This window comes from Perca fluviatilis, chromosome 21 (assembly GCF_010015445.1).
Source record: "Perca fluviatilis chromosome 21, GENO_Pfluv_1.0, whole genome shotgun sequence".
In the NCBI taxonomy this organism is placed as follows: Eukaryota; Metazoa; Chordata; class Actinopteri; order Perciformes; family Percidae; genus Perca; species Perca fluviatilis.
In genome coordinates, this window is record NC_053132.1 from 6418466 (window position 1) to 6430687 (window position 12222).

The window sequence follows — 12222 nt, forward strand, 5'->3', positions numbered from 1 at the left end:
CAATATGAGCGATTGCACTTTCCATTTTACGCATTAAATACCTTCTTTGGCCAAGTCATCCAGTTCCTCTGCGTGATCCACATTTCCCTCAACCTTCTCCTGGGCATCTATGGTGTCCTCCTCATCCTCAGCTGAAAAGACAACAAATACTTCATCACTAACAGACTTATTTAAGATCATTCAACAAAATACATCTGTGCAATGTTTTTACCCCTTTTCCAAGATATAAGTATTTAAAAGTATGTTTTAAGTATCTTATACTGAGAGCGATCTTACCATCCTCTTCATTGGCAGTAAATTCACCATCTTCCTCTTCCACTGATGAAGAGGATTCATCGGAGCATTCTTCATCTGAGCCTGACTCCTATGTAATCCAATGATTCAGTGATTATTAATATTAACAATAAGAAATGCAAACACCTGTGGCCCGAATCAGGAGAAGTCAGTAGTTATTTGTATGCAACAGTATTTAGACTTGAAATAACATTATAGAGGGCAAATTTCAAAAAGCACTAACAGTTCTTTTGGCATTATATTAATATTGACACAGTCATTGTCTTTGTATTGAAGAAACAGCTACCTTTTTTTGAGTTGTCATCAGTCATGAAAGTAAAAGATCAGTCACGTTGTATGCATTATCTCCAGTTCATCTGACGACTATACATCCCTAACCAACATTTACAACGGACAGTTTTCACAAGCAAATGTGTGGCTTAAAAAGACTGGTGAAGAGGGCTAGCTCTGTTCTGGTCTGCCCTCTGGACACCATAGAGGAGGTGTGGGAGAGGAGGATGTTAGCCAGGCTGGCATCAATCATGGGCAACACCTCTCTCTATCGTTTTGTGCTCCTTTTTTTGAATTATTTTTTTAATCTTTTTAAAAGAATCGGTTCAGGCACATTTTAGGCACCGGCACCGTTTTAAAAGTATCGTTTTAGCACCGGTGTAGGAAAAAATCCAAACAAACATTACCCAACCCTACTTAAAAATTGGTTTAAAGTGAAGAATTTTAACACCCATCTGACTTATGTCAAAATTATGACCCAGGTTGTTCAAAAAACAAAACACAGAATGTTCCTTTATGATCTTGCCAAGTTTCATTCAGATTATTAGTATTTGTTAAGTGTTTCAATGTGCTAATCAGTACATAAGGGACAGGAAAATGAACCCTGTTTGTAAGAGCTTGCGACAACAACAGAACTTTAAACTAAGTTCAGTGGTCTGCTACTTTTAGACAACAATCCCAGTCCCATCAGCTTTGTTGAGGTACCTGTGGAGGCCGTTTGAGGGTGCTGAGTAGTTGGTCAAGGGGCAGCATGCCCTCCTCCTTCAGCAGTTCAATCTCCCTCTGATGGCTCTCAGCGTCATTGCCCTCCTGCTGCTCCTCCACCTCTATGGTCTCCTCATCATCCTCCTCCTCACAGGGAGGCTCAAAGTCTCTGTCTGCACGAAGAAACGAGAATTGTTTTGTACTGAAAAATTGGTATTGTACATAACTGTTAAGAAACAGAAAGATATATAATGTGTTTAAATAAATTGGGTTCATAAGGCACCACACAGAGGCTCAGCTGCATTTCTCAAAGAAGAAGAAATACATTTAATAAGTAATTTGGTTCAATAACAGCCCATTTTAGTGAAAATTTCAGTTTGGGTTGCAATGACAGAGACTCTTGATGGCTAAGCACATCATTCACTGACAGCCACTGCACTTTATCGCCACACAAAACATTGCCAGATAATGAAATTAAAGTGGGACTGGACTACTGACGCACAGAAATAAACCACTGCCAAGTCTGTCCTTCCTCTGACTGAGCAAACCCTTATACTAAAGTCACCTCCGAGCTCTAGAAAATCAACTGCCATTGATAACACGGGCAGCTGACTAGTCTGACAGGTTTGATGAGTCTCATGCCTGACAGTTGCCAAGAAGTGCTCAGTATGGTACGGTTGTGCCAAGAAACGTTTTACTGCACTGACAAATATTAGACTTCCTCTTAGTCACGATGCGTTTGAGCTCAGGTAATCATGTGGGATTTGCACAGACATGCAAGAACATGGCTGATTCTCTCAAAAGATGCAATGACCTTGACGGTGAAGAACGTCTTTTTGTCTCCATGAAACAGTGCGCCGCTGTGGACGCTTAAGAAGATTCAATCATTGGTGTGTAGCTATGACAACGTCCCTGTCTGACCCAATGATTCAGCTCTGAACACAGTCTCAGTGCTAGAACATGGAGACAGTAAGCTCTATTTATGAGGTTTAAAAAAACAACAACAGCTTTTTACCATCCTCATCAACGGCAGGTGGCACAGATTTTTTGGGAGTCTGGGGGACAGTTTCAGGTTCAGGTTCAGCAAGTCTGGTGTGTGCAAGTGACTTGCTGAGGAGGTCCGAGTATTTCTCAGTCTGGCCGACAATGAAGTCCAGCTGAAGGTCCAAAGCCTTCTTCCTCTTTTCCTCCAGTCTGGACTGCTGCTTGTACTGCACCACCTTGTTATGGACAAAAGATAAGACAGCAGCACTCTTAGTTTTACTTTGCGATTTCAATAGAAGCTAGAAACATGCCTGAATGACAAATATTAGACAAAAGTAGGCAAAACAGTTGATTATTTCCCTCACTGAGTCAGTATGTATGTATTATATTGTCTGAAAAGTAAAGTGCATTTCATTTCTGTGACAAAAACAATCAAACACAGGCCGTGATCCTTTGAGCTGAGCATCGAGCCAGAAGGTTTTGTTTGCTTGGTTTTTGTGAATCATCTGTACCTTCTCCACACTGCTCCAAAAAGCCCGGACCTCCTTTGCGATAGAAGATGCAACTCTTCTGATTTTAGCGTGCTCATCTCTCTTGGCCTTTTCTTCTTTTTGCCTCAGGTCCTCGTGGTGTCGCATCACCATTCGCACCACCTGACGACATATCAACAGAACACATTTGAAACATATACACATAAATCAGAAATATAGAACACCTAATCTTTCAAGCAGGCTAGCAAAAACACATTTCCAAGTGCAAAACCACGCCGATAATTAACCTACCTTTCTAGCCACCCCTCTCTTCCAGCGCCGCTCTTGAGCAAAGTCAGCGGAGAGCCACTGCATCTCCTCACACAGGTAGTCCCAGTGAACTTTCGGTCGCGGCGGCTCCGTCAGGCGGGTGAGACGCTTCAATGACCAGAAGCCCTCTCGCTTCAGTGACTGGGTCCGATGCTCGATGTCGGCTTCCTGCAGAACACACAATGGCCACACCACTCAGTACATCCTGCCAACACAGTAGTGTGCTACAACAATGTTTCGGAAACTGTCAGTAAGGAGGGGTGGGTTAAAAACCCAGATGGTGTACAGCACGTGCACGCTCGACTTATCTCATAGTTAATCTTAAAAAAAAAAAGAGGCATGTTTGGGCACATCTGGGATTTGATAAGTTAATAATTTACTTTGAAAGGAGAAGTATTTTGTGAATACACACTCGGTCACCCAGAGTATAGGTTCTTTAGTGGAGCACCAAACTCCACTAACAAGCCAGCAGAAGAGCTCACACTGCAACACTTTCCAGATCTTGAACAGTCAATAGTCTGTTTCATTTTCAAAAAAGGGCCAACGCCTGTACAGCGTTTTAGATAACAATGGCTTTCCCTGGTAGTAACGGTGCAGCAGAGAGGCTCTTCTCCATTACTGGAGATACATGGCAGTAATAACAACGCAGCAGAGCGCTCCACACACAAACACTCCAAATGCTGTTTTTACAACAAAACACTTCACCGGTGAAATCAGGTCAGTAAATTACACTTTCATTTCATTATTCTCATGCAGGCAGAATATACTCAACATTGGGCGCCGAAATTTGAAAATACAAAGTAAAACCGACGCTGCTTTTGCTTTTCCCTGTTAAAATCCAGATTCTAACCTCCATCAAAATATTTGTGCCAATTATGTTTTTTACATTGCATTGATAATAGAGAGAAAAAACACCAAATGTATCGTTCGGCACACAGTGAAAGAGAGTAAGATCCTAAGAATACTGCCCCCCTTTCTATTTATTGAACAGAGAATCATTTTTGAATTTTGAAATAGAAATTAACTCTGAATCAACTCGTAAGAACCCCAGGTATCCCCACCCTTCTGGACTGGACCTCTACAGTTGGTATACAAGTAAATAGTGAAGCGTGCAGTGTCTTCAACACTTTATCTACACAGCTGTGAATTATAATCCAGCGGTTTGTCTTTTCTTTCGGCAGAGTCAATATTTTATGACCATTTAATCGCCTAATCTGACACAGTGACCATCGTAATATACTGTGTAGTCTGAACCCACCACAACTAAGGCCCTGAACTCACAATTATTCTCGGTAGTCTTAGGATGTAGGCTGGTGAAAGGAGGTAGCGTGACATGCATCAAATCCAAACACACACACACAGCTTTTAACACTGGCAGCATTTTGTGGCACCTCAAACCACCTGTAGAATAATAAAAATGTCTTTAGATTTTCAGGTTCACTTAACATTGTTAGTTCTTTTAAGCTAGGTTTTTTTAAACTGTATCTTTAGGCTCACTCACATGTTTAGCCAGCTCTGCCATGTCTGCTTGACCACGGGGACGCTGAGGGGGGGCATGATCTGGTGGGGAGGTGGAGAGACTGTAGCCACAGCCGGAGGAAGGAGAAACAAACTTCCCATGGGGACCCCGGAGAAGTGAGGACTTCTCCCGTCGTGGGGTAGACCAATCGTTGGCGGGTGGGGGCCCAGGGTAAGAAGATGAGGTGGAGGGCGAGCCAGGAGATGAATTCCCGGTGACCCTGTCTGCTATCCACTGGCGTACCTGAAGGCAAAAGGAAAAGAAAGATGAAGAGGAAATTATTTTAAAACATTAGCGAGGTGAAAGCAGCAACATTCACTAAGATAAAAGCCACATGCACGCATAAAAAACAGCCCCGCATGAACAAGGTTAGAGCCAGCGTTTACAAAAAGCAAATCCGGCCATGCTGCAGAACTAAATTATAAACTAGCCATCAGTGACTTTCTGTGAGCTTTCGTCTCATGCAGAATTACAATCACCAAATAGCAGAATGCCTTTTTTTTTTAAGAGTCAAAATGCATCTCTCCCCCCCCCTTAGCAGTGACAGTGGCTAGGACGTGCTCGTGAATATCCTGTTAAAAGTGAACCTGTCGGAGTGTCTGACAGCCACCACTTACCTTAAGGAACAGTGTCTTTCTGTCTGTCCTGCTCTGTCCATGCTGGAAAACACATATGGCTTAGCATGCGGCCAACTTAAAAGAAATATCTCACTAAATAATACAAACACTGTTCACACGACTAACAACGTACATGCAGAAGGATGTAGAGAATACTGCCATATTTGGAGGATGAAAACATGCCAGCATACCTGAAAGGAATTACAGAACCATAATGACACGATGGTGTAATTCGCTTTGGTTTGCAGTCAAGATAAATCTTGACAATTTCTCAGTTTGAATGCTGATATACAGCTTACAACATGATTTCATAAAACTGTCATACACTACATTTAAGTTAATGTATCGGTATGGTTTATAATTAACCTTTTTCTGCAAGTACATTTGTGTGTATCTGTATACGCGTGTATTTTTCCTTTACCTCTCATTTAAAAAACACAAAATGGAAATGTTTATCTTACATATCGCACTTCCACTGTAAAGTCATACACTAAAATACAAGTATAGCTTCAGAGCCTTAGCTTTAGTGTGGCATTCAATATATCGCTCAGATTACAAAGTAAAATCACCTTTGTCTGAAAAAAATACAACAGACCAGGCAACATCTAATAAATACATTTAGCTTCATCACAATGAACACCGTTGACAAAATGTCCAGATACAGATTTTACATTTATCAACATTGTTTCACTCTTAGCTCTGTCCTTGTTTTGTGGAGTCTGATACAACGGTCTTATTTTGGCATTCGAGGCCAAACCATTTAGGATTATCAACTCCCAGGGCTAAAATGTGTAATGTTGTTTAACTTTTCCAATCTGTAGCAATGGTCTTCCTGCCTCTGGACTCCACGACCCAGCCAAAAGTCCTTGGTCTACGCTACTCTGCAACTTCAAAACGGATTTAACAAACAAATATCCCATTCTTCATGAATATACCTTGTCTGGAGAGCTGAGGGTGGTCATCTCGCTTTCTTTGTCTGCGTCTGGTTCTTCATCGCTGTCTTCCTCTGGACTGCTGACCTGGCCTGAAGCGGCCTCCAGAGCCTCAGTTTCTCCCGTTGGTTCGTCCTGCTCCATGTCCTCGCTCTCTTCTTCCATATAGAGGGAGTCCGGTTGGCTGACGGGGTCATTAAGACTGCTAGATGCCGTGACTGCACCTTCCCTTTCCTCTGATGCTGAGAGCATGTAAAGGGCGTAAGGCGCGGTAGTATCTGTAAGGGTGACAACATCTTGGGACGCAGGACCTGCTTCACTAACAGTTTCAGTAACATTTAAGGCCTCTTTGTCAAATTTACTTGTTGTTGAGGTTGTTGGGGTGACAAACGCATTCTGGTCAAGTTGAAGTGAGTTGCTGCTCATAGTGGACTGCTGTACCTTGACAGGAGCGGCCGCTGACACCGAAGTTTTATTGACCGAGCACTGCGTCTGATCTTTCTGGCCGCTAAGGGCCACAGGAGCACATAAAGAGTCCGGGACGGTTTGGGCAAGGCACTCCTCAGACACCGTGCCAGACCATGAGCTGTGGGCATTGGCCAGCTTGCCGGTCGCATTCTGTTGCTTGGACACCTTTGCCAAAAGGGAGGGTGGGGGTTTCAGGAAAGGAGTTTCTCCCGGTTTAAGAAGGAGCAGCTTTGGATTTATAATACCGGAGTGAGTGGGGCAGAGAGCCTCGGGATTGGTTTCTGTGGGCATAGCAAAATCCTGGATTCTCTGTGAAGGAGTCTCTGTCAGAGCAGGGGCGTCTTTGGTCCCTTCATGTGAAGAAACGTTGGCCTCTGGCTTTGTGGCACTTACAACAGTCTGATTTATTGTGGGCTGAACGTGTACTGAAACAGCAACAGATGATTCCATCCCTGTGTCCTCACCAGTAACCACCGGGGAGATGAAAGATGGTGCACCAGCTGTGGCTTCTGCTTCCTGTTTTTGGGGAGTCGTTTGAATTACAGGAGAGTCACTCACGTCCGTTTGGTCCGAGACTGCTGCAGTGACCTGCGAGCAAGGTGTCCCAATTTGCGGACTGGCGTCCATCTGTTCAACAGCGAATGAGTCCGATGTAACAGCAGCTACTTCAACCAAACAAACCTCACTTGAGTTAGCCACTTCAACAGCTTGGTTAGCGTCGAATACCAAATGTTGCCCGACAGCAGCTACCCTCGTGTTTAGCATGGACAAATTATGGGAATTACTGTTAGAGCAAGCCTGCATTTGAATTGCATCATTCAATGAAGGCAAGGGCTGCTGGGAGATGATGACAGTGCCACTTTCATTAATGGTGTGAATAGATGGTTCAATGTCCTCTTTGACAGTGTACTCCTCAGAGTGTTCTAGCAACGCGTTGAATAAGTTCACCTCATATCCTGGAGAGTGAGGAATCTGTGCACTGCTGCTGGCACAGACCGTTTCCTCCGCGACCTCCTCAACCAGGGTGCAAAACTCATACACCTCCACGGATTGTGAATCTAACTCAATCCCTGCCTCGGCACTTTCTTCATACAGCTTTGGTTCCCCAGTAGAGAGTTCAGAACTCAGCTCGTTAACGATGGCAGCTTCACAGACACTGCCGTCTTCTCGTTGTAGGAGGTAACTCTGATTCAGGCGCATGTTCGACCAGTCCCCGCTGATGTGAGCCTCCTCTCGGACAACGACAACTTCTTGAGCTTCGGCTGAGTGCACGAGCTCGGCAGCCGGCGGCGCCTCCGTCGTGGGGACTCTGTCACAGGGATGAGACGTTTCTGCTTCTGCAACCTGCCCCGCCTGCAGCGAGACAACTAAGCCCGTGTCAAACAGAGGGGGTGCAGCACAGGGTTTTGAGTGACTCTCCTGTGCGGAAGAGCACTCTGGCAGCATTGTGAAGTCAGAGGAGGAGGCGGTCGCGTCAGTTTGTTCTTCCCTCACGCTACTCTCGACCTGCTCTCCTTGGAGTGGGTCGCAGCACCTCTGGACGTCGCGGTCTTCTCTGGCAGCTGTGCAGCTGGACACGGCTCCTCCTTTTCCAGGAGAAGGGTATAGTCCAGGATGCGATTCCGTTGCTTTTGGGATCTCAAGTATTTCAGCTGAGGGAGGTCGTCTTTCTGTGCGAGAGGTGTCAACGAGCTCTTTAACACGCTCAGGCATCTCAACTGATTCCAAAGAATTAGCTTTCTGTATTTCTCTGGCATCAGTTGAGCTCTCTTTGATGATTTGAGGTTGTGTTTTTGACAGGTCAGTTTGTTTAATCTCACTGTTGCCAGATGAGGGTAAAGGGAGCTCAGACGATTTTGAGTCCTGGTGACCACCGGTCTGCTCCGCAGCACCTGGCGGAGGTATATGGCTGCTTTGATTTGCGTGGACGAGTGGGTCCCTGTCAGACGGCTTCGTAGCCCCGTGTTGTGTGATGTCTTGGACTTTAAAACCAACGCTTGATTGTGGGACAGATGGAGATGAGGCTGTGAAACAGATTTGAGATTTGGGTTGAAGGAGAATATTTCCGCCCGTGTGCTCTTTTCCACCAAGTTCCACGTTCGTTCCAGTCTCTGGTTTATATTCCAAAAAGACGGACTGTTTCTCCTTTGTCCCCGTAATATCCACAGGTCCAGCACCTTCTCTACGTGGCTGAATCTGGTTTGTCTGACATATTGAGTGGCTTTTCTCTTTATCAGTTTGTGACCCGTATTGCAACTCTTGCACTGTGCTGTCAAGCTGTGTGTCTGGGGCGAGAGGGGGACAAAGGGGAGTTGGAAGCCTTTGCATCTCAGCGGAGGAACTACATTTCTCATTGAGGGATGTTGGCAAGGATCTCGAAACTCCGACAACTTCGGCAGCGCTCTCCTCAGCGTGGACTTCTTCTGCGAAGCGGTCCTTAAAGTCGCTGCTGATTGGCCGATTGGCCTGAGGGACGTTCTCCATGCCGAGGAATGCTGAGTTGTTGCTCTCCGGCAATGGCACAATGGACAGATTGGTGAACGGAGGGACTGGGCGGGGGGCAGCTGCGACCGGCTGCTGGGCATGCCGAGGTGACTCCCCAGCCACATTCTGTGCAGCCTGGGGGTTGCCACCCAGCACATCCACAGCCGGAGTGGCACGCTGCCGCGCCGCCTCCTCCCCAGAGCTTCCTTCCTCTGTGCTGCCCTGGCTACACACGGCACCTGTGGGTGATACAGGTTGTTAACAAAGTGTCTGGACCAAGTAAAATAAGTAAAAATAACTCTGCACAAATAAATAAATGTTTTTTACTAAAGAACAGGACATTATATACTGCTCACTAGCCTCAATATCTGTGTCGCAGTGTGAGTTTGTCCATCGAAAAGGCAAATAGGCACATCATCTATGATCAACATCTACAATCGATCAACAAATCGCATTAGGTCGACTATTTTCTACAAAATAAAAATGGAAGACTAAAGAAAGTCTATAAGCAATCATCGCATGTGTGCACAAAGCAACAACTTCTCACCTGTCTGTGGTGTGAGACACAGATCTTCTGTGCTTTCTACTTCCAGGATGCTGAAATTAGGGTCCCCTCCACATATTCTGAGGAAGCAAAAATAGAGACGAAAGGTAACTTTATTATTTAAACCAAACGAGCAACTGCATTTCTTACCACTTCACAATTAAAAACTCTCACTACACAGCTATGTGAGGATAACAGGAAGTTCTGCAACAGTATTAAATGTCATTCGATGTGCATTTAGTGAACACAAATATCTGTGTGTGTGTGTGTGTGTGTGTGTGTGTGTGTGTGTGTGTGTGTGTGTGTGTGTGTGTGTGACGATTACATGTCAGGAGAGCAGCAGCAACAACACTCAGGATAGCTTAGGCTAGCCAACTGCTAGGACTTGGTATATTTGGATGTGTTTTGTGGACATCTTGCAGCAGTAATAAAAACACTCCGTGAAGCAGCACTAAATGAGCAGCTCCGTTTGCAAGCTCCAAGTTGCATTTGCTGCAGTCGCCCACAGGAAGATCTTAGGAATTCTGCAGCACGCGCTCTCAAGCCGGTGGCCAAGCGCGCGGGCCTCCAGTCATTCATTTGTATGCTCTCATAAATGTATTTTATTGTGGCTAGTTGAAGCTGTGTGGACTTGTAGGGGATCATCTACGTTGTGAAATTACATCTTTATTCAGTAGTTGTATGTGCATTGACCGCGTAACGTTACGTGAAATAAAATGACTAAATCGACTTTTCTTCCTATCAGAGGGGTAACGTTAACGTTAATAATACCAAAAGCTCGGAATCGGGATCTTCATAAAAGCCACACATTTAGGTAAACGTTAACGTTTGCCGGTTCAGCTAGTGTGCTTAGCTGGCTAACGTTAGCTTCCCACAATAACACTGCTTGGGTGGCACTAAAAAGGAAAGCCTGCTAACTAGCAGTAGCAGGGTAGAAGAGTTAGTAAGGGTGCGTTCATTTGATGCGCAGGCGCCCCATCTCCACCCGCAGTTATGTAACGCTCCAGCCCTCAAAGAAGCCAGTTTATGCCGACACATTTGATTAAGTTACTTCGCTAGGAGACCAAAAAAACCATCTGAAAAGTCGCATTAAAACCCGCTTCTGCATGCACTATACAGAGGGGGGGGGACAATCACTCGTGACGTCATTGCGTGGGGTCAAATCTTGTTTCCTCGAAAATAAAACGTTACATTATTTAATTCAAAGCACTCATACATATTACTTTCTGACTAAAACAAAAAAGCAACTACAAAAAACATAGTTATAAAGTTACATATACATTTTGCAATGATTATACGGGGGATTTAGGGGGACCCACACGGTCCAACAGCCGGATCTTTAGAAGCGACATTAAGGAAATTATTGTTCAATAATAAAATGTTTCGTTAAGCATGGTTTAAATTAGAATTTGTTCGGTGTTGTGGTTTTTTATTTCGGTGTCCGGTCTTGAACTAAATGTAGTGTCAACATATTTCAACGCAGTATGTTGAAAAACACTACAAAGTGAAATGCAGTCTGATTGTGTCCTTTCGTTTGTCTGAGACCCCCTTTAAGCCCCCCATTACTTCCTCCTTGCCCCCCTCCCTCTTCAAGGCCGCCATCTTAAGTTCCCACCTACCTGAAATTTCCGACCAATTTTCTTTTACTAAATTCTCGTTGAAGAAGTCGTCATCCGCGTAAAATCGCACTCAATCCGTAATGCCAGTAATCCAAACTGTCTCCCGGTACCCAACGAGGTACCACTAGGTCCGTGTGAAGAAGTTAAAATACGGACCGGGAGAGACTGGGTTTCGGCGCAGAATGTAGCGGTCGCGGGGAGGAGACTTTACGCAGCGAAATGGTGGAGGACCGCTGCTGCTGACAAAGTACAGAACTCAGGGAAATCTCGCGAGATGGCGACAAGCGCGCCACTTGAAATTTTTATGTTTTTGATTGTAGTTCGTTGCCAGAGGCAAGCTTGATATAATATTTCAATGTAATCGGTTTATTTCCACCGTAACCCTAAGATTATACAAATCGCTAGAATTATATTAACATGTCTTTGGTAGTTCACAGTAAGACGATTGTAATAGGTCACATTCAGATATTTAAGTTCAAATATATGAATAGCTTTTGTAGTGTTATCTTTGAGTGGCAAATAGATGATGAAGCTAAGTGGTGTGAGGAGGTATTCAGATCCTTCACTAATACCACACAGTAAAATACTTTGTTATAAGTAAACGTCCTGCATTGAAAATGTTATTTAAGTAAAAGTCTGTCTATATATATATATATATATATATATATATATATATATATATATATATATATATATATCTCATTCGAGTATTATTACTCATGTATTCATGTAAAAGCAGCATTTTACTGTTGGAGTTGGTTGAGGTAGAGCTCCTTTTTGAACTATTTATAATGATTATGTTCATGGATTAATCCGCTGGTTATTTTCTCCATTAATAGATTGATTGATTGATTGATTGATTGATTGGTTGGTAAAAAAGAAAGGGAAAAAAAAAAGAATAATAATAGTGAGAAATGGCGACACAATTACCCAGAGCCCAAAGTGACACCTTCACAATGTTTGTTTTGTCCAACCAACAGTCCACA

General features: G+C 44.1%; 1 protein-coding gene across 4 annotated transcripts in view; it reads right to left on the reverse strand.

Annotated features, from left to right (window-relative positions):
* LOC120551678 (Snf2-related CREBBP activator protein) overlaps positions 1–11460 on the reverse strand; it is a 34271-nt gene extending 22811 nt beyond the window's left edge. For 3 of the 4 annotated variants that reach the window (XM_039789171.1, XM_039789170.1, XM_039789168.1), the window contains exons 1-11: positions 11237–11460; positions 9621–9697; positions 6125–9312; positions 5190–5231; positions 4555–4815; positions 3036–3221; positions 2766–2906; positions 2285–2489; positions 1270–1442; positions 277–364; positions 42–131 (exon numbers count right to left, since the gene is read on the reverse strand). In XM_039789171.1, the coding sequence (XP_039645105.1) occupies positions 42–131; positions 277–364; positions 1270–1442; positions 2285–2489; positions 2766–2906; positions 3036–3221; positions 4555–4815; positions 5190–5231; positions 6125–9073 (4135 nt within the window). In that variant the 5' untranslated portion in view covers positions 9074–9312; positions 9621–9697; positions 11237–11460. The remainder of the gene's footprint in view (positions 1–41; positions 132–276; positions 365–1269; positions 1443–2284; positions 2490–2765; positions 2907–3035; positions 3222–4554; positions 4816–5189; positions 5232–6124; positions 9313–9620; positions 9698–11236) is intronic. The other variant, XM_039789169.1, reaches the window with a different exon arrangement.
* Between the last annotated feature and the right edge of the window lie 762 nt (positions 11461–12222).